The sequence below is a fragment of the Mus pahari genome, chromosome 15 (genome assembly GCF_900095145.1).
Source record: "Mus pahari chromosome 15, PAHARI_EIJ_v1.1, whole genome shotgun sequence".
Lineage (NCBI taxonomy): Eukaryota > Metazoa > Chordata > Mammalia > Rodentia > Muridae > Mus > Mus pahari.
In genome coordinates, this window is record NC_034604.1 from 26,916,070 (window position 1) to 26,935,314 (window position 19,245).

General features: G+C 42.6%; 1 protein-coding gene across 1 annotated transcript in view; it reads left to right on the plus strand.

The window, feature by feature from the left end:
- The window catches only part of Sap130 (Sin3A associated protein 130), a 77,656-nt gene that overhangs the window by 36,208 nt on the left and 22,203 nt on the right, over positions 1-19,245 (plus strand). The window contains exons 11-15 of the mRNA XM_021215039.2: positions 2,632-2,773; positions 5,906-6,011; positions 7,955-7,970; positions 8,732-9,209; positions 17,222-17,326. Coding sequence (XP_021070698.1) covers positions 2,632-2,773; positions 5,906-6,011; positions 7,955-7,970; positions 8,732-9,209; positions 17,222-17,326 — 847 coding nt within the window. The remainder of the gene's footprint in view (positions 1-2,631; positions 2,774-5,905; positions 6,012-7,954; positions 7,971-8,731; positions 9,210-17,221; positions 17,327-19,245) is intronic.

Genomic DNA, 19,245 nt, shown 5'->3' on the forward strand with positions numbered 1-19,245 from the left:
AGCTGTTTTGGGAAGGATTTGGAGGTGTGGCCTTGCTAAAGGTGATGTGTAACTCAGTGCAGATGAGTTCTCCTCCTGTTTCTGTTCCTTTCTGGCTGGCTGTAAGTTGAAAGTCTGGTGGACTTCTTCAGGGACTCTATCTGGACTATACTTCTTTTAGTTAGAAGTGTTTTATGATAATTTCCATCTCAGTTTTTATGAGTCTGCTTAGGTTGTTGATCTCTTGTTGGTTATTTCTAGAAATCTATACATTTATGTTTTCTAACATATTTTGAAAGTATTTCTTTATAACATCTTTAACTTTATGGGTGTCTTTTGTGATGTCTCTTTGTTCGTTTATGATTCTTTTAATTTGGGTCCTCTCTCTCTCTCTCTTTTGAATAATTGGGCCAAGGATTTTGTTTATTTGTCTTGTGTGTGCTTGTTTGTATCTGTTTGGGTGTGTCTTTCTTTAGTTTGGAGACATTTTCTTCAGTGTTCTTGTTGGCCATGGGTCTGTGTCCTTGACCTGGGATTCTTTCCCTTGTTTACTCTCTAGTTCAAACTTTTGGTCTTTTCTTGGTGTCCTGAGTTTCCTGTATGTTCCTTTCCGGCTTGTTTTGTTTTCATATTCTTTTCTTGTTTCTTCTAGGTCCTCTCTGCTTTGTCTTCAGGTCCTGGTGCTCTGCTTGATTTGGTCTACTTGTAAGACTTTGCTTTGTGTTTGCTAGTTGGGCTGTTTGGAATTTTCAGTTCTATCTTCATCTCACCTTGAGTTGCCAATGTTTCTACTTACTGAAATCAGTTCTCAAATGACAGATTTTTCTGTCCTCTCTATGAGCCTTGTGTGTGTGTTGGGCATAGTGCAGGCATTTTATTCTCTTTAAGGCCATTGAATTGTTTTGTCTTCTTTTTCAATTCTTCGATGAAGTTTTTTATGGTTCTTTGACATCCTGGGCCTCATCTTTAGGTAGTTCTCATTTGTGACCATTACTGTAGGACCGATGAGTTTGGGGTAGATAATACCTTGATCTTGTATATTGTTTGTATTTTTATGATGAGATCTAAGTATGTGGACTTTTTACTACTTCTCAGTCCTATATGAGCAGAGCAGGTTGCAGCAGAACCTAGAATGTGCAGGCCAGGTTAGGCCTTGAGGTTGAATATGGCTTCAGTGGAATGAAGTTAGGTAGAGGTAGACATGGGAACCTGGGCTGGCATACATGATATGTGTCCTGGTATAAACCTGGATTTGGGGGTAGATCAGGCAGTTGGAGAAGGTGCATGCACAAAACAGACACAAGGCCCTGATGAAGGATGTACAGGATCCAACTGGAAAGAAAGGTTGCCTGTGTCATGAGAAGGGCCTGTGGGTTGCAGCCAGGTGAGAAGGGGAGACTTGTGGAAGGACTAGAAGCAGGAGTGGCAGGACTAGTCCAGGGCACTCGATGTGGGCCCAGGTGTGTTCTAGAGACTTGAAGAGCATTCATGGAGGGGAGGATCAGGCCAACCCACCCATCGAGATCCTGGTGAAGGAGTTCTCCGCTGTTATTGTTTAAAGAATTAGTTGGTTTTGTGTATATAAGTATTTTGCTGACATGTATATATGTGTACTACTTGAGTATGTAGTGCCTACAGAGACCAGAAAAGAATGTTGAATTGCGTGCAGTTTGGTTACTGATGGTTGTGAGCCACCATGTGGGTGCACTTAAGTGGTGAGCCACTTCCACCTCTTGAATTTGACTTTTATATTAACTTGCCATATATATTTGGCATTAAGAAATAGAGGAAAAATGAATGACAATCTCCTGAGTATGCAGACTTTCTTGGACTTGACTAATTATTTTGTATGTCTATATGACAACAGAGATGCCTTGGAGAAGTATGTTCCCTTTTGTCACTATATGAGTGGTTCCCAAAGATCAGGCTTCCAGACAAGTGCCCTTACTAGTGGGCCATCTCACCAACCCAGATTTGACTTCTCATCAAATTGTACTGAATGTATCCTGCACAGTAAAAAGTTGAAGTTAACTTTGCTATAGCAGTAAGAAGAATATAACAGTTAATCACCCTCAGTTTTCATATGAGTGCTATCCCAAGATGCATTATGACTATCCTCTAACTTCTTCTAAAATCATTGCCATTTTATATCAAAATATTTTGCTGAGGGGAGTGTGTCTGGGTGTGTGTGTGTGTGACATGATTGGGATGTATGTGTGCATGTGTGCGTGTGCATGTACACACAGACGGTTGTGGAGACTAGAGTCAACTTGAGTTGTTTCCCGAGAGCTATCCACCTTATATTTTGAGCAGGGTTTCTTACTTCTGGAGCTTGCCAAGTAAGCTAGGCTAGCTGGCCCAAGAGCCCCAGGCATCCCCCCATTTTTTATCTTCCAAAGGAAGACTGTCTCCATCTCTCAAGTTCACACCACCATGCTCATTTTTTATACTAATTCTAGAAATTCTCTTGCTTGCACATCGGTGAATTTCTTAAGCCTCTTAATTAGTTCAGTCTTGGGATCCCCAAAAAGCCAGGCTGAAAGTAAAAGGCCCTGTTGGTGAAGGCAAACTGTAGGCATTTATAACGATACTACTCGCCATGTCTGGTTCACCCATAGGTAGTAATGGAATTTGATCCTTTATTGTCTCTAGCTAAGGTGGTGCCCCAGCAGATCACACACACTTCCCCTCGGATCCAGCCTGAGTACCCTCCGGAAAGAAGTAGCCTGATTCCCATTTCCGGNCATCGGGCCTCTCCAAATCCTGTGGCTATGGAAACCCGAAATGATAACAGGTAGGAGGCAATGTCTCAGTCACCTTCATCTCATGGTATTGTTTTGCTTTCCCTTCTGAAAATAATACACTGTTGAATTTGTATTTTATAGAGTTTCGAAAGCCATTCTTCTTCTGGTGGGTATTCTAGTATCCATTTCTTGGCTGTGTTGTTTTGTTTTGTTACTGGGTTTGGTGTTTTGTTTTTTGACCATTTTTATGATCATAACCTTTTTACATAAATATTTATAAGTAAATATAAGTATAATTTATAATAAATATAAATATAAGTATTTGTATTTGTTTCTCCTAAGAGCAGTATATTCTCGTAAGCAATTACGGATAATTGAAATGATTGTGTAGCTATTCGTTCTCCTATCTACACCTTCATTGTCTCATTGATAGGCCAGTTATATTGTAGAATAGCAGTTTGGCTTTGTCATATTGTGTCCTCAGCATTAGATTGAGGCTGTACATTTTTGGAGTGGTTTTTTTGTTGTTGTTGTTTTTTAGGTTTGTTTGTTTGTTTTTGTTGTTGTCATCATTGTTGTTTTAATAGCTGGGAACTATTCAGAATTGGATCTGCAAAGTGGATACAGTGCAGGGAAACAGTAGACTCAGGTAGGACGCTTAAGAGCCTGCGTAAAAGCCGGGTGTGGTGGCGCACGCCTTTAATCCCAGCTCTCGGGAGGCAGAGGCAGGCGGATTTCTGAGTTCAAGGCCAGCCTGTTCTACAAAGTGAGTTCCAGGACAGCCAGAGCTACACAGAGAAACCCTGTCTCGATAAAACAAAACAAAAAAAGAGCCTGTGTAAAATACTGAGACTGCGAAATGTGGTTGCACACACCTTTAACTAGCACTTGGAAGGCAAAGGCATTCAAATCTCAGTTTGAGGCCAGCTTGGTCTACGTAAAGAATTCCAGGACAGCCAGGATGACGTAGTGAAACCCTGCATTAATAACAACAACAACTTTGAGACTGTCTTTTTACTCAGTCATTGTATTTTTTGATAATTCATGGCTGAATTTGCAAAGGACTGACTTTTCTGTTGCTTCTTCCATGTCATGGTTAGCTTTCTGAGGTGAAGAAACTTTGCTGTATATATTTATTTGAGTTTTGTTTGTTTGATTTTTAATCAGTTTGAGCCTGTGAATGTAGTTTTATTAATTAGCAGGCTAGGGATTTAGTTTTATTCATTGCTGCCCTTTGTGTGGCGTGAAAATGCTCTCCTTTGGGATGCCATTAAGGCCATACTTGTGGGAAGCACCATCTCCCTTCCGCCCTAGCCCTCCCTTTATCTCTTACCACTCTTTATCTTTATCCATTGAGCCCAGGAGTCTGCTGTTTTCCAGGAGGCTTTGGATAGTTAGGAGAACCTGCATTTCAAACTTTGCTTGGCTTGATCTATAGATTGTTGGTCCTCCAAGCCTTTGCAGCAGTCAAAGGTCAGAAGTGAGTGACATTTGAAGACATGCTGACACTTGCAGTTCAACCCCATTCCATATCTGTATTCCTTTGCCAACAGTGTAAAACTTTTAGAAATACTTAATGATTTTACTTAATATATTGCTTTAATGTCTATCTACCAAGTTAAATGTTCTTATTAGCTCTAAAACTTTATATGTTCTCTTAGATTTCCAAATCAAGAATTTACAGTTCATCTACAAATAGGCAGGGCAATTATCATATGAACACTATCTTTTCATTTTTATTTATTTTGGAAAGTAGCCAGAGTTTTCAATATCGTATTAGTGGGATGGTTCAGCATTTAGGGGCTGGCTACTCTTCAGAGGATCTGAGTTCAGTTCCCAGCACCCACATGGCAGCCTGCAACCATCTGTAACTGCACTTCCAGGGAATCTCAGACCTACTCTGGCCTCCATGATAACATACAAACATGCAGTGTTGGTGGAGATGGTGAGCATCCTTGTCTTGTTCCTGCCTTACATGGCATTCTCTGATAGATTTCATTCCATTCTGTCTGCAGTGCAGTGAATAGAAGTTCTTGTCTTATTTTAAGACTTACTTGGGCCGGGCGTGGTGGCGCATGCCTTTGATCCCAGCACTTGGGAGGCAGAGGCAGGCGGATTTCTGAGTTCGAGGCCAGTCTGGTCTACAGAGTGAGTTCCAGGACAGCCAGGGCTAGACAGAGAAACCCTGTTTCGAAAAAAAAAAAAGAGAGACTTATTTATTTCATGAAGGGTGTGCCATGTTTTTGAAAAGTTTTTAAACCACTCCAAATAGTTGCTTTTTTGGATTTTTAAATATGCAAAGAATGAATAGAAAATGTGTTACTCTTTTCTTCCTATGACAAACTCTGATTGTGAAGGACTTGTTTCTCTGTGTAATTCAATTTTATGTACAATTCTTTGGTCTAAGTAGCAAGTAAAATTTGTTTGTTGTCTTTTCTCATACTTTCCCTGACCATTTTTGATATCAAAAAAGTATTAAGTTCAGAAAAACAAAGTAAATCTCATTTCTTATTTTCTGGTCTCTGAACTAATTTCTATAAATTAGGTTTGTTTGATTTTTTGGTTTTCTGTTGTTTTTGTTTGTTTGTTTGTTTGCATGTTTGACTAAATTTTCCAAAATTTAGTTGGTTGGTTGGTTGGCTAGAGGGGGGATCTTGCTGTCGTACCCATGCTTATCTCAGAAGCTTGGATTTAAGTGAACGTTCCATCTCCTGGAGTTTTGTCATTTGTTTTGGTACTTGTCTTTCTCAGAAAACATCTGTAAAGTTTTTGTTGTTTTTAAGATTTATTTATTATATGCAAGTACACTGTAGCTGTCTTCAGACACACCAGAAGAGGGCATCAGATCTCATTAGGGATCGTTGTGAGACGCAATGTGGTTGCTGGGATTTGAACTCAGGACCTTAGGAACAGCAGTCAGTGTTCTTAACCGCTAAGCCATCTCTCCAGCCCCATTAAGTTCTAAAAAGTCATCTACAGAGACTGCTGTTGACATTGACATGGGTACTAATAGTAACCATTTACTTATTTACAGCTTCTTGGTTTTGTCCTTTGATGTAAGATTGGGACACAGTTGGGAGAATCTGTTTAGTGGTGTGGAAGATGTCAAGAGAGTCTGGGGGATGGGAGCCTTTGAATGAAGAAAGTAACTCTGTTTCATGTAATCTGTGCTGTATTTCTAGACCTTCCGTTCCTGTTCAGTTCCAGTACTTCTTGCCAACTTACCCACCCTCTGCCTACCCACTGGCTGCACACACCTACACCCCCATCACCAGTTCTGTGGACGTTGTACATCGTGGTGCGCACTAGGCTCCGCACCACGATGTACAACGTCCACAAGCAGATGCACAATAGTTAAAAATTAATTAAATATCAAATACCGTGTAGCATATAGGCTGGCTTGGAGTTCACAGAGATCTGTCTGCCTGTGTCTCCCAAGTACTGGGATTAAAGGTGTACCCCCCCCTGCCTGGCAAAGTTGTTTTTTTTTTTTTTTTTTTTGTAAGGTTTATTTATATGTAAGTCTATATACACATGTGTTTGAATCTAGAGAAGTCAAAAGTGTGTCAGATTCCTTTGAGCTGGAGCTGGCAGCATTTATAAGCAGCATGAACTTGAGTCAGATAGAACAGGAAGCACTCAACTGCTAAACCAACTCTCTGTCCCTAGAAAAAATTCTTAACTTTGAGTTTATATAACTTTTTCCCTAGATCTCAGAAAGCCTTGTCCAGAATGAGCCAGGTGTAGGGTTATATTATATAGGATAGAATCCCAGGACATAGGAAGCTGAGGGAGGAGGTCCCATCTTCAATATTAGCCTGGATTACATAGCAGCTTCTAGAACTACCTGTGTTACTCTGCATGACCCAGTCCAAAAAAAAAAAAAAATTGGGATGAGGGTGTGGCTCAGTTGGTAGTGCATTTGCCCAGCATGCATAGAGCTCGGGTTTGATGCTAAGCCACGTAAACCAAGCTTGGTGGTTTGTGCCAAACTATGGGGAGTCAAAATTTCAAGGTTGTCTACTACATAGCAAGTTTGAGTTCAGCCTGGTATACGAAGATCCCGTCTTTCAAAATCAAAAGCCTGGGGGCTGGTGAGATGGCTCAGCGGGTAAGAGCTCCCGACTGTTCTTCCAAAGGTACAGAGTTCAAATCCCAGCAACCACGTGGTGGCTCACAACCATCCTTAACGAGATCTGACTCCCTCTTCTGGAGTGTCTGAAGACAGCTATAGTGTACTTACATATAATAAATAAATAAATCTTTAAAAAAAAAAAAAATCAAAAGCCTGAGCAGGTGAGATGGCTCAATGGGTAAAGACACTGATGCTAAGTTTCCTGACCTGACTTTAATCCCCAGGACCCACATATGGTAGTGTCCTCCAGCCACCACATGTTCCCCACGACACTCCATCATGTGTATGTGTATCCTGTAGAGTAAGTCTTGGGGGCAGAGAATGACTGTGGGAGTGGGTTCTTTCCTTCTACCGTATGGGTTTTCAGGGTAGAACTTAATATTCAGGCCTGACCATAAGTGCCCTTTACCTGCTGAGCCATGTCCTCGCCCTGTTTTTGTTACTTGGAAAGAAGATCCCCTGTATTTTGGACTGACATGCTGTGTAATGGGAGATGACCCTGAACTTTTGATCCCCCCCTTCAGTGTGTTGGGATTGCAGACGTGAATGACTGCACCGAGTTACTGAGCTGTTTATTATTTACTTTGTCACTGAGATGGTATTTTTAAATGTTTGTTATTTGATTGTGTGTCTGTGTGTGGATATTACATGTATGTGAGCACAGGTGCCCACGGAGGCCAGAGGCTGCTGTTACAGATGGTTTTGAGTCACCAAACATGGTACTGGGTCAAACTGCTACGCTGTCTCTCCAGACCCCTCTTTACTATTTTTTATTTTTGTTTTTAATGAAGGGGGTGGGAGGGTACCTGTGTTGTGAGTGCTGGTACCCAAGGTGTCCAAATCAGGGCATCGAGTGCACTGGGGTTGTGGTGGCAGGGGACTGTGAGTCAAATGACAAGGGTGCTGGGAAGCAAGCTCACTCCTCTTCAAGAGCAGTGTGTCCTGTTCACCACTGCACCATCTCTGCGGCTCCCACTTGTATTTTTCAGTGTGGCTACTGGAAAACTGAAAATTGCATGTAACCTTATGTTCTCGTTTGAACAGTACTAGGTTCACATTTCGAGCACTCTAAAGTATTTCATAAACTTGGAAGTAGATTCTACCCTTTCCTGGTTATTCCAATAATAAGAATTCTCTTGTGGGGTTGGGGGCTGGAGCAGTGGCTCAGTGGTTGAGTGTGCACTGCTCTTAGCCGAGGACACAGATTTCACTCCCACAGCCTCATGGGGCAGGCAGCTCGGACCTGCCCGTAACTCCAGCTCCAGCGGGTCCAGTGGTTCTGTCCTGCAAGAGCACTCATATATATGTGCACATACCCACACAGAGACACACATAAAATTAGAAGTGCCTTTGATAATATTTCTATCAATTAAAGCAAAGATTTGTGACCTGGTTAACACATGGGTTATTTTAGAAGTTTTATATTCTTTTAGCACTGTTGTCTAGCTAATATTTGTAATCTGGGAGATTATTTTTAAGACTGAGTCTTAAAATGTAGTCGAGGCTGACCTAGAATTCACTGTGTAACTAAGGCTCACCTTGAACTTAGAATAATCCTCCTGCTTCATCCTCAAGTACTAAGATTATCAGTATAAGCCCAACTTTCTAATTTTATTGTATTTATGATAATTTTGCAAAAAGAAATTGGTTGGTAATAAAAAAAAGAAAACAATTCTGTGTTCATAGTTTTCTGTAAGGAGTCTAGAAGCACCTGAGGACTGAACCCTGAGCCTTGTTACATGCTAGGTGAAAATGCTCTGCCACTCAGATACACCCCCTACCCCTTACCCACCCCCTACCCCTTACCCTGTGAGGAAACTGCTCACTTTTATCTCTGTGTGTATCTGAAGCCTACCTTCTGTGTTCTTTTCAGTTTCTGCTCAGGCCCCAAACTCCACCATCACAGCTCAGACTGGCGTTGGTGTAGCATCTACAGTCCACCTGAACCCCATGCAGCTGATGACAGTGGATGCTTCACATGCCCGACATATCCAGGGGATCCAGCCAGCACCCATCAGTACACAGGGAATCCAACCAGCCCCCATTGGGACATCAGGGATCCAGCCAGCACCAATTGGCACCCAAGGAATCCATTCAGCAGCCCCAATCAACACTCAGGGGCTTCAGCCAGCAACGATGGGTAATCAGCAGCCACAGCCTGAAGGGAAAACTTCAGTGGTGTTGGCAGATGGAGCTACAATTGTAGCCAACCCTATTAGCAACCCTTTCAGTGCTGCTCCAGCAGCAACCACAGTGGGCCAGACACACAGTCAGAGTGCTAGCACCAACACACCAGCCCAGGGCTCTTCTCCCCGGCCCAGCATACTGCGGAAGAAACCTGCCACAGATGGGTGAGTAGCCTCAGAAGTGTACTTGGCATAAATAGTAGATTCTTATATCCAATGCAGGGAACAGCTCAGTTTCATTTCTTACACTTCAAAGTTTGCTCCAAGGTCTAGAGAGAAGACACAGCAGTCACAAGCATGCCCTGCTCTTTTAGAGGACCTTACAGGATGCACCAACAGCAGTCACAAACATAGCCACAGTTACAGCCACAGTGCCAGGGGATCTGCTGGACACTAGGCATGCGCGTGGTGCACATGCAAGCAAAATACTCACAGATGTAAATTTTATTTTAAAAAAAAAGACGGTCTCCAAAACAGCTAAGCTCAGTAAACTGTATCCTGCTCAGACTAGAGCACTAAGGCTCTCTCGGTCAAGAGATGGCCATCCCAAGCATATCTTGTATACTGTGTGCTTAAGGCTTCTCTCAGGCTCTAGAGGTTTCAGTCTGCTTCTGTTGCTGTAGTAAAGACCATAACCAAAGTAAGCTGGGAAGCAAGTATTCTCTTGGCTTACACATCCCAGCCCACCTTGACGGAAGTCAGGGCAGGAGCTGAAGCAGAGATCATGGAGAAGTGCTGCTTCCTGGCTTGTTCAGCCTGCTCTTATACAGCCCAGGGGCTCATGGTAAGCCAGCCCTCCCATATCAGTCATTAATCAAGAAAATGCAGACTTGCCTGTCAGTCAGTATTATGGCAATGTTTTCTCAGCTGAGGTTCTCTCTTCTTAAATGACTCCAACTTTCGCCAGGTTCACAAAAAAAGTCTAATCCTGAAACTGTTAGTATAGCCTGTAGTTAACTCCTTGGATGTATCTTGGGGTTTCTTTAATGTGAACCTTGTATATTTTTTTCTCATCAAACATAAATTGTTGCTAAGGACAAGCAGTTTCTCAAGCATATTGAGATCCCTTTTTAGTGACAGGCAGTATAGTGTGCTCAGATGCCTTACAGTGTAGGGAAGCCCTGTGCCGTAGAGTACAGTGGGGTGTGAGTGCTACTGCTTCCAGAGCCAAGGTGATGCCATCGGCACTGGAAAAGTAAACTGCCAGGCAGGCTTGACTGACTGAAGTGAGGGCCAGAGGGGCTTTAAGCTCTGGAGTTGTTTGCATAGACCAGAGTTACTGACTTTGTGTATTATGAATACTTTGTAAAGTTCTTTTTAAAAGCTCAGTTCAGCCGGGCAGTGGTAGCGCACGCCTTTAGTCCCACCACTCAGGAGGCAGAGGCAGGCAGATTTCTGAGTTCCAGGACAGCCAAGACTACACAGAGAAACCCTGTCTCGGAAAAAAAAAAAAAAAAGATTAAGTAAAAAAAAGGGGGGGGAAAAGCCCGAGAGATGGCTCACAGTTCTGAGCGCTGCTTGCTCTTCCAGAAGATCCAGGCTTAATACCCAGCACCTGTGTAGCAACTAACAGCCCTGTTAGTTCCCGGGATCCCACCCCACCTCTTGCCCTTCGTGGACAATGCACACTCTGAGTTTTTAAACATGTATGCAGTCAGAGCTCCTACACATGTAAAGTGAGACTAGGAATGAATCTTAGAAGTAGCATGTGTGAACATCCTAATCTGCATTTGTGTTCAGTCAGAAGATCTGTGGAAAAAGCTCGTTAAAGAGCAAAATTACCCTACAGTGTTCACATTCAGTTTTTCATTTTCCTCAGAGTAAGCAGCAAAATCTTAATGTTACCTCAATAATATTATTAATGTTATTAATGTTCATAACAAAATACTAGTAGAAGAATCATATAAAACATAATGAGTCATTGTGCTTAAAGTATTGATTGGTTAATTGGGTATTTTTTAAATCTATTTTCAAAAGGATAAGAGTGTAGTACTATATAGCAGACATAACAGTAGCAGGGAGATTAAGGTGGTCATACCGATAGGCCAACGGTCCACCCACACACGTGAGAAAAGTGATACGTGGTGTTGTAATCTGCATTGCCAGGCTTGCTGACTTCCAGTGTGCCTTGTAAGCCTTGTGCTGGTTCTTCTCTCGAGAATAGGGGTTTTTCTAAGGATCAAATGCAAGACTTCCTGTGCTAGGCACCCTCACTTCTGGTGAATACCTAATGCCAGGCGTCTCCGTGGTGTTTGTCTTATGTGCCATGTAGATAAATGTGCTTCTCTCCCCTGTCCTCACTTGTCTTTCAGCAGTGGTGTTGGCAGATGGAGCTACAATTGTAGCCAACCCTATTAGCAACCCNAGCCAGGGCTACACAGAGAAACCCTGTCTCAGAAAAAAACAAAAAACAAAAACCTCAGTTCAGTCCATGGTGACACAACCTTAATAAAAACAAAAGTCAGACCTAAAGAGATGGCTCTTGCTGAACTTGCTCTTTACTTATTTGAGAAAGTGGAAATGGTCGAGAGAATATTCTGCTGGGTGTGGTGGCACATGCATGCTACCTTCGATGGCAGGGAATCATGAGTAAAGCCAGCCTGGACAGAGCATGCACAAGAGACAAAGGCCAGAGAGATGTCTGGGTGAGTAAAGAGCACTTGCTGTGGCCGTGTGACACACACACACACACACACATACACACACACACCCCAAGATCCCTGGAACCTTTGTAAAAATAGGAATCCTGTGGCATGCATCTGTGAATTCTGAATTCTTACAGTGGAGGTAGGAGAATTACCTAGAAACTCACAAGCCTGGAGTGTGGGGCAAAGTAACAAGGAAAAGTCCTTGCCTCCACAAGCTGGAAGGTGAGAACTGACTCTTAAAACTTGTTTTCTGGGGGGCTGGAGAGATAGCTTACTGGTTAAGAGCACTGGCAGCTCTTCCAGAGGCCGTGGGTTCAATTACCAGCACCACATGGCAGCTCACGACTGTCTGTAATTCCAATTTCAGGGGATCTGACACCCTCACATCAATGCACATTTTTAAAAAAAAAGTTGTTTTCTGGCCTTCACATGCATGCCACGGCACGCATATACACATGCTCAGACATAAATCTATACAGAGAAGTAAAGGAGAGAGTTTTCACAGCTGCAGCTAGTTATGTTACCTGTTCTTGGGGTCTGGGAATTGCCACACAAACCATACACCATAATAGTGGATGTCCAGGACGACAAGAAGAAACTACCTAATTGTGGCACCAGTCTGTCTTCAGGCTTTTTATATGAAAAACCAGGTTCAAAGGTTCGAAGCCAAGCATTAAAGTGGTAAAACATTTTTGGCTAACTAGCCAAAGTATTATCAGCCAATCTTTAAGCTGATTGGTCCTGAGTGAGGTAAGGAGGTGGTGTGGTGGACAGGTAGTAAACGGGAATTTCAGAACATTTGAGATAACAGGGTACAAGTGATTCAACCAAAATTTTGGGCTTATTAGTAAACATTTTTTAGTGTCAGCTATTGTTAATTACTTCTGGAAAGTAGAGTCTAAGAACCTGAACTTAATTTCACCTTATAAGCAGAATGGATACTGAATACAAAACGGCTGTTGTTACGTTAAAGGAGCAGGCCTTAATACCTGCCACTCAAAATATCTAGTGCTCCTCTGCCCTAATTTTTATTCCAGAGAATACTTATGTCTCCTCTCTGGTGTGCCCACTCCTCTCCTCCATTGCCTGTTCAAGAATGGGGGACAAGGGTTCTTCCTCACTCTTAAATCATCTGTTTTTATTTCTGAGGGTAAATGTTTGGGGTTTTTGTTTTTTGTTTTTTGTTTGTTTGTTTGTTTTGGGGACTGGGGACGGGGGAGGTTGGTGCTGGGACAACATTGCTAGAAACGCTCCAACATTGAGCTGTATCCTAGCATTGTATATTTACCATTGTAAATTGTATATTGCTTTGTTTTTTAAAAAATTACCGATGGGAGCTGGATGGTAGTGGTGCACATCTTTAATCCCAGCACTCTGGAGGCTGAGGCAAGTGGATCTCTGTGAGCTTGAGACCAACCTGGTCTACAAAGTGAATTCTAGGACAGCCAAGGCTACAAGGTGAAACCTTATCTCAAAAACCCCAAAGCAAACAAACAGAAAATCCTCTTGAACCTGTGCTGACCCACTACCTGCCTCTCCCTTTTCACTCCATGTGAAGTAAATGAGGGGCTGTCTGTGTTTGCCTAGTCCATTTCTTCTGCCGTGTGAACATTTTCATTGACAGAAAAGATCCACAGGGACAGCCTTCTGCATATCAGAGAATGAACAAAGCCTCCTCCCAGAGGGAGCAAACAAATTATTTCAAGTTTTGACCTAGTAAATAGATTTCTACACAGCACTGGTTATTTTTCTGGGCATCTACTCAGTTTGTCTAGTTTTACAGAATGAGTGCACGTGTATTTCTTATTGCTGTCTAAAATACCACTGTAGGGCTGGGAATAGTTCAGCACTAGAGTTCTGTCTGGCATTTGTGAAGCCTTAGGTTCATTCCCCGGCAACACAAAAATAGCCAAAAAATAAAATATTATAAAAGTGCCAAGGTTTATCTAGATATGTGTCCTAACTCGGTTTCTATTGCTGTGACTAAACCATGATGAAAAGCAACTTGGAAAGGAAAGGGTAAGTGTATTTTACCTCAGAAACTATAGTCCATCATCAAGGGAGGTCTGAGCTGGAACTCACAGCATCAGGAAGCAGAGGTCATGAAAAAATGCTTCTTATGGGCCTGCTCTTCATGGCTTCTTCAGCCTGCTTCCTTCCCTTCATGACACCACGCCCAGTGAGCTGGCCCTGCCCAGTCAACAAAATGCCCTGCAGTCTTGCCTATGGCTGGCTGTCTGGGTGAGGGCATTTTCTCAGTTAAGATTCTCTTCCCGTATCACTCTGCTTGGGTCACACTGACACACACAGAACAGGACCGTTGGTCCCTTGACAGCTTGACTGAGAACAGGCAATCTTTCCTTTCTTGTTCACCCCCAGGATCTCCTAGTTAATGTAACAATCTGACTCCTAAATACCTTAAAAGGCCCAGTCTTGAAACACTCACTTTAAAAGTTGTCTCTTTAAAATAAGTTTCTCAAATGTGGGCTCATAAGGATGATAGTCGCCATCATCGTCATCATCATCTTTATGCTTTCTTACAACTATAGTCAAATCAGAACAGACCCAAAGTCCAACTCTGTCAGAGCTTGGGGTCAGACATCTGGGTCTCACAAGCCTTCCATGCTCCAAAAGCCTTAAGCTGTACCACCTCTCCGACTCTGCCGTCCATGGCACACATCTCATAGGCTCAAGAGGCCTCCGTTCCACAGCTGCAGCTGCTCTCTCAGTAGTCCCAGCCGGGCACTGGCGTCTCCAAATGCTGGGGTCGGCTGCAGCTGAGCTATACTTCACCAGTAGCCTCAGCTGGGCTCTCTTTGGGAGCTCTGGCCCTGCCACCTGGTGCCAGTTCTCAACTTCTTTCCATTGCACCTCTCCCAGTGCCGAGCCTCAGTTGCTCTTCATGAACCTTTCATACTTTCAAAACCAGTACCACCTGGAAGACTCTTACACACTACCAGGTTTGTGAGCATGAGGTTCAATCCTGGCCACTTTGGGAACATAGTTTCTGTGTGCTCGCCTTGACTAAACTCTTCCCAGAGGATTTTCCCAGAATCTTGAGTATCTCAGCCTGGCTTCAAACTAGCAAAGGATGACCTTGCACTTCTAATCCTCCTGCTTCCATGTCAGGAGTGCTGGGAAGATTAGCATACAGCACCACTTGATTTCTGAGTGCTGGAGATCACGCCGTCTGTATCCCCTCTGTTCTGTTGTGTAGCTAACGTCGAAGTCCCTATGTAGCCAAGGACAGCCTTGAACCCCGATGAGCCTGCTTTCACCTCCATGTGCAAGGATTCTTTTATTTGTATGTATTTTGCACGTGTCTTTTAAGATATTCTTAAAATATATCCTTAAAAATCAGGGGCGGGAGAGATGACTTAATAACTTTAACTGTCCAGTTGTTTTGTCAGAACTTGGGATCAGACATAAGCGCCTCACAAGCCTTCCATGCTCCAAAAGCCTTAAGCTGTACCACCTCTCTGGTTTTAGGTCTCACAATTTTTGTTTCGTTTTGTATTATTTAAATCAATGTCAGCTTTCGTTTTGTTGTTATTTGGAGTGTCTTCTCTTATTTCGTGTAGTGGTTTTGGTTTTTGTGAGACAGAGCTCTAGCTCCAGGCTGGCCTTGAATTACCCTCCTGCCTTAGTCTCCCAAGGGCTGGAGTTATATAGGTGTATGCTACCACACCTGTCTTCTGGTTGGCTTATTAGAGAAATTTGGTTTTCTGATCCTCGTTACAGATTTTTCTTAGAGGCTATCACTGCTACATAATAGCCATAAATTTGGTGGCTTAAAACAACAGAATTGTGTATCTGACAGCCATAGTTCCCGTCAGGATGTTAGCAGTATTAGAGTGTATGTCCTGGCTCCTGGTGGCACTTGTTTGCATCGCTTGGCTAGTGAGCTTATCATGCTAGTCTCTCCATATGGAATGGCCTTCCCTTTGTGTCCATCTCAGTGTCTCTGTTCTGTCTTAAAGCACTAGTGTTTACATTTAGGAAACACCCTGAATTTACATCTTACTCAAGGTGTTTATTTAATTGCACTTTCAAAGACCTGTTCACACTGGGCTGGAGAGATGGCTCGGTGGTTAAGAGCACTAACTGCTCTTCCAAAGGACCCAGGTTCAATTCCTAATACCCAGCCAACTGTAAATCCAGTTTCAGGAGATTTGATGCCCTCTTCCAGCTTCCAAGGCACTAGACACAAATATGGTACACAGACATATACTGCAAGCAGTACACAAAATAATAACACTAAGAGCCTATTTTCAAGTAAAGTTGTTTTTACATATAAAAGGATTAAGAATTATGTATGCCTAATCTTTATTAGTGCAACTAAACGCATGTAATCGTGTTTTGTTCTGCCCTATGTATATCATGGAAGTTGTTACTTTATCAAAAGGTTTGGTACGGCCCAGAGAGATGCCTCAGCAGGTAAAGGCATAACTGATGATCTTTGTTTCATCCTTAGAGCAAATGCATATGGTAGAAGGACGCATACACCGTGGTACATACAATAAGACCGTATGTATCTTTAAAAAAAAATCACAATAGTATTAAAAAATTAAAGTTTCTTAGGTCCAACTTTTTATATAGTTATTGCTTTTTCCAGGATCAGTAATTAATAAGCAGATAATTAGTCTCTTCCCAGGAGCCAGGATGACTGGTGGTCACCCTCTGTGAGATGGTGGTAGCTCAGTAAGTAGGCCCTGGAAATGATAGACTTGAATTCTAGTCTTTCTTCCCCTTGTCCATTCTCATCTGGCACCTGGTCCCACCACTGTTTTCAAACTATGTGTATTACGGTCTCTCTGACATCCATGCCACCGAAGCCAGAGCCCTCTGTGGCCTCTGTTGCACAGCACAGGAGCTCTCTGATTCTTCCGTGGCCAGTTTCTTTGTGGGGCCTCCAAAACTTTGCTCTCATCTCTCTCAACATAGAAGGCATAAATGATTGTGAACACCTTAAAATGGGCTTTAATAATAACAAGCGATGAAAAGGAGGTATCACATGCTAAAAGTAACTCATGGTCACTCTATGGTTGCCCTTTGAAGTTTATAGCAGGAAGTGAGTACTGATTGGGAAGGAACTTGCTATATTTCCTAAAACGCCATTGAAGCTCAGTGTGATAACACACATCTGTGACCTAATTTCCTCAGAAGGTTAAGACAGGAGGATCCAGAGTTCAAGGCCCATCTAACCTAGATAACAAGACTGTATCAAGAAAAGAGGGGAAAAAAACGTGTTTAAAAAAAAAAAGCCAACTGAAACATAATTGATGGGTGTGATGATCTGCACGTGTAATTCTGTTATTCAGGAAGACAAAGCAGGGTGACCAAAGCAAAATTGGGGCTAACCTGGTCTACATAGTGATTCCCAGTCCAGCCAGGGTTACATACAGAGTGCTGGGCAAGCCTTGTCGTTCATTGCACTGTTTAGAAGCTGTATTTGGAAAAAAAAGAAGAAGAAACTGTATTTGGCAAATGTATCTTGACTATTTTCTGGGTTTGTCTCATTTCTTTCAGAATGGCAGTCCGGAAAACTCTCCTCCCTCCTCAGCCTCCTGATGTGACTAGTCCTCGAGTAGAAAGCTCTATGCGGAGTGCTTCTGGGTCACCTAGACCTGCAGGGTGAGCACATCTCTTCTCATCACTGTTACTTTAAATTACACATCATTGTGTAGCAAAGAGTTTAATATGAGCAATTGCACATGGGATTTTGCTGCCTCTTTATAATGGCTTTTCCAGTTTCATGACCTGAACACCTCCCCAACCTCGCCAGTTACCGTTTGTAGGATTTATAAAGTGAACACGCTCCATGCTGAGCATGCTGAGTATTTAAGTGAAATGTTTAAAGCATATAACACAGAGCCTGCTTCATGATAAACACCCAGTTGTTCCTTTTTTTAATGGCATCATGGAGCAGGAGAGTGGTTATCTGAGTTCTGCTCCTTAGCAACCATGTAAAACCAAGCACTGGGTGTCAGACAGATGAATCCCTGAAGCTTCACAGCCAAAAAGAAGTGGGGGGGGGAGTGGCGGTGCGGGAGGGGGGTAGAGCTAGAGAGATTGCTCACGGTTAAAAGCTGATGTTACTCCTGCAAAAGGACCTGAGATTGACTCTCAGTACCCACATAAGGTAGCGGCTCCGTGTAGCATCTCCACAGAGATGCATACACTCCCACAGAAGCACAAGCACATCCACAGAAGTAAAATTAAAAACAAAGGACGGTCGAGTTTCCTGGTACATACCTTTAATCCCAGCATGTGGGAGGCAGTCGCAGGTGAATGTCTATGAGTTGAAAGCCAAAGATTATTTATTAAATTTTACGTATATGAGTGCTCTATCTGTATGTATGCCTGTATGCCAGAAAAAGGCATCAGATCCCTGTATATATTATGATCCACCATGTGGTTGCTGGGAATTGAACTCGGGACCCCTAGAAGAGTATATATTACTTTTAACTGGTGAGCCATTTTTCCAGCCCCAAATAAAATATTTTTTAAGTAAAACAATAAGAAAGATGGTAAATGATCAAAGAGGACACCTGATGTCAACCTCTGTCCTTGGCATACATATGTGCTCATACTGTCATGCACATGTATATACACCCTATGTATAGACCACATGCACAAACAACGGCATCATAAGCCAGACATGTGAGACACACCTTTAAACTCACACTTGAGGTGTGACGGACACATCGTCTTGCCATAATTCAAAAGTAATGGTTAAATTTTGGGAAAAAATAATCAAACAAAAAATATTTAAAATATTAAAGAAAATCAAGTACAGTTACAGACTTTAGTCCATGAGTTTGAGATCAAGCTGGGCAACTTAGTCACACAGCATTATTTGAGGGGCAGGCCTCTTTTTTTTTTCCTTTTGCACTGAGGGTGCAGCTTTGTAGTTGAGTGCTTGCCTGTCGTGAATGAAGCCCTACCTGAGTTTGACCCCTAAATCCCTCAAAAGTAATAAAACCCTAAAAATTAAAAAGGCAAGGTCAGGGCAGAGGCTCAGTGAGTAAAGACACCTGTAGTGCCCCACATCGTAGAAAGAACTGATTATTGCAAGTTGTCCTCTGATCCCACATGTGCACCGGGACACTTGGGTGTGCCACCCCCTATAATAATACAGGAAGTTTTTTTAAGAATAGGTTAGGAATACTTACAACTCTACCAGAAGTCTGTTTACTTCCTACACTCACCAGTTCCAAGGAATCTGACACTTACCTGGCACACACACACACAAAAGCACAAATGAAAACTAGATAAATCCTTTTTTTTAAGTTAGAAACAGATTAATTAAAAATTTAAAAATAAAAAGTTGGGGGTAACACTGAGCCATCTCCCCTGCTCCCTTTTTTTCCTTTCTTACTTTTAAAATAGGGTCTCACTGTGCAGTCCTGGCTGACCTTCAACTGTCTTCCCAGCCTCAGTTTCTCTGGTACTACGATTACAGGCCAGAGCAGCAGTGCCCAGCGGGATACACACTTTGCACTTTGTTTATCTGCAGCTATTAATTGATCCCAGGACCTTGAACACTCTGT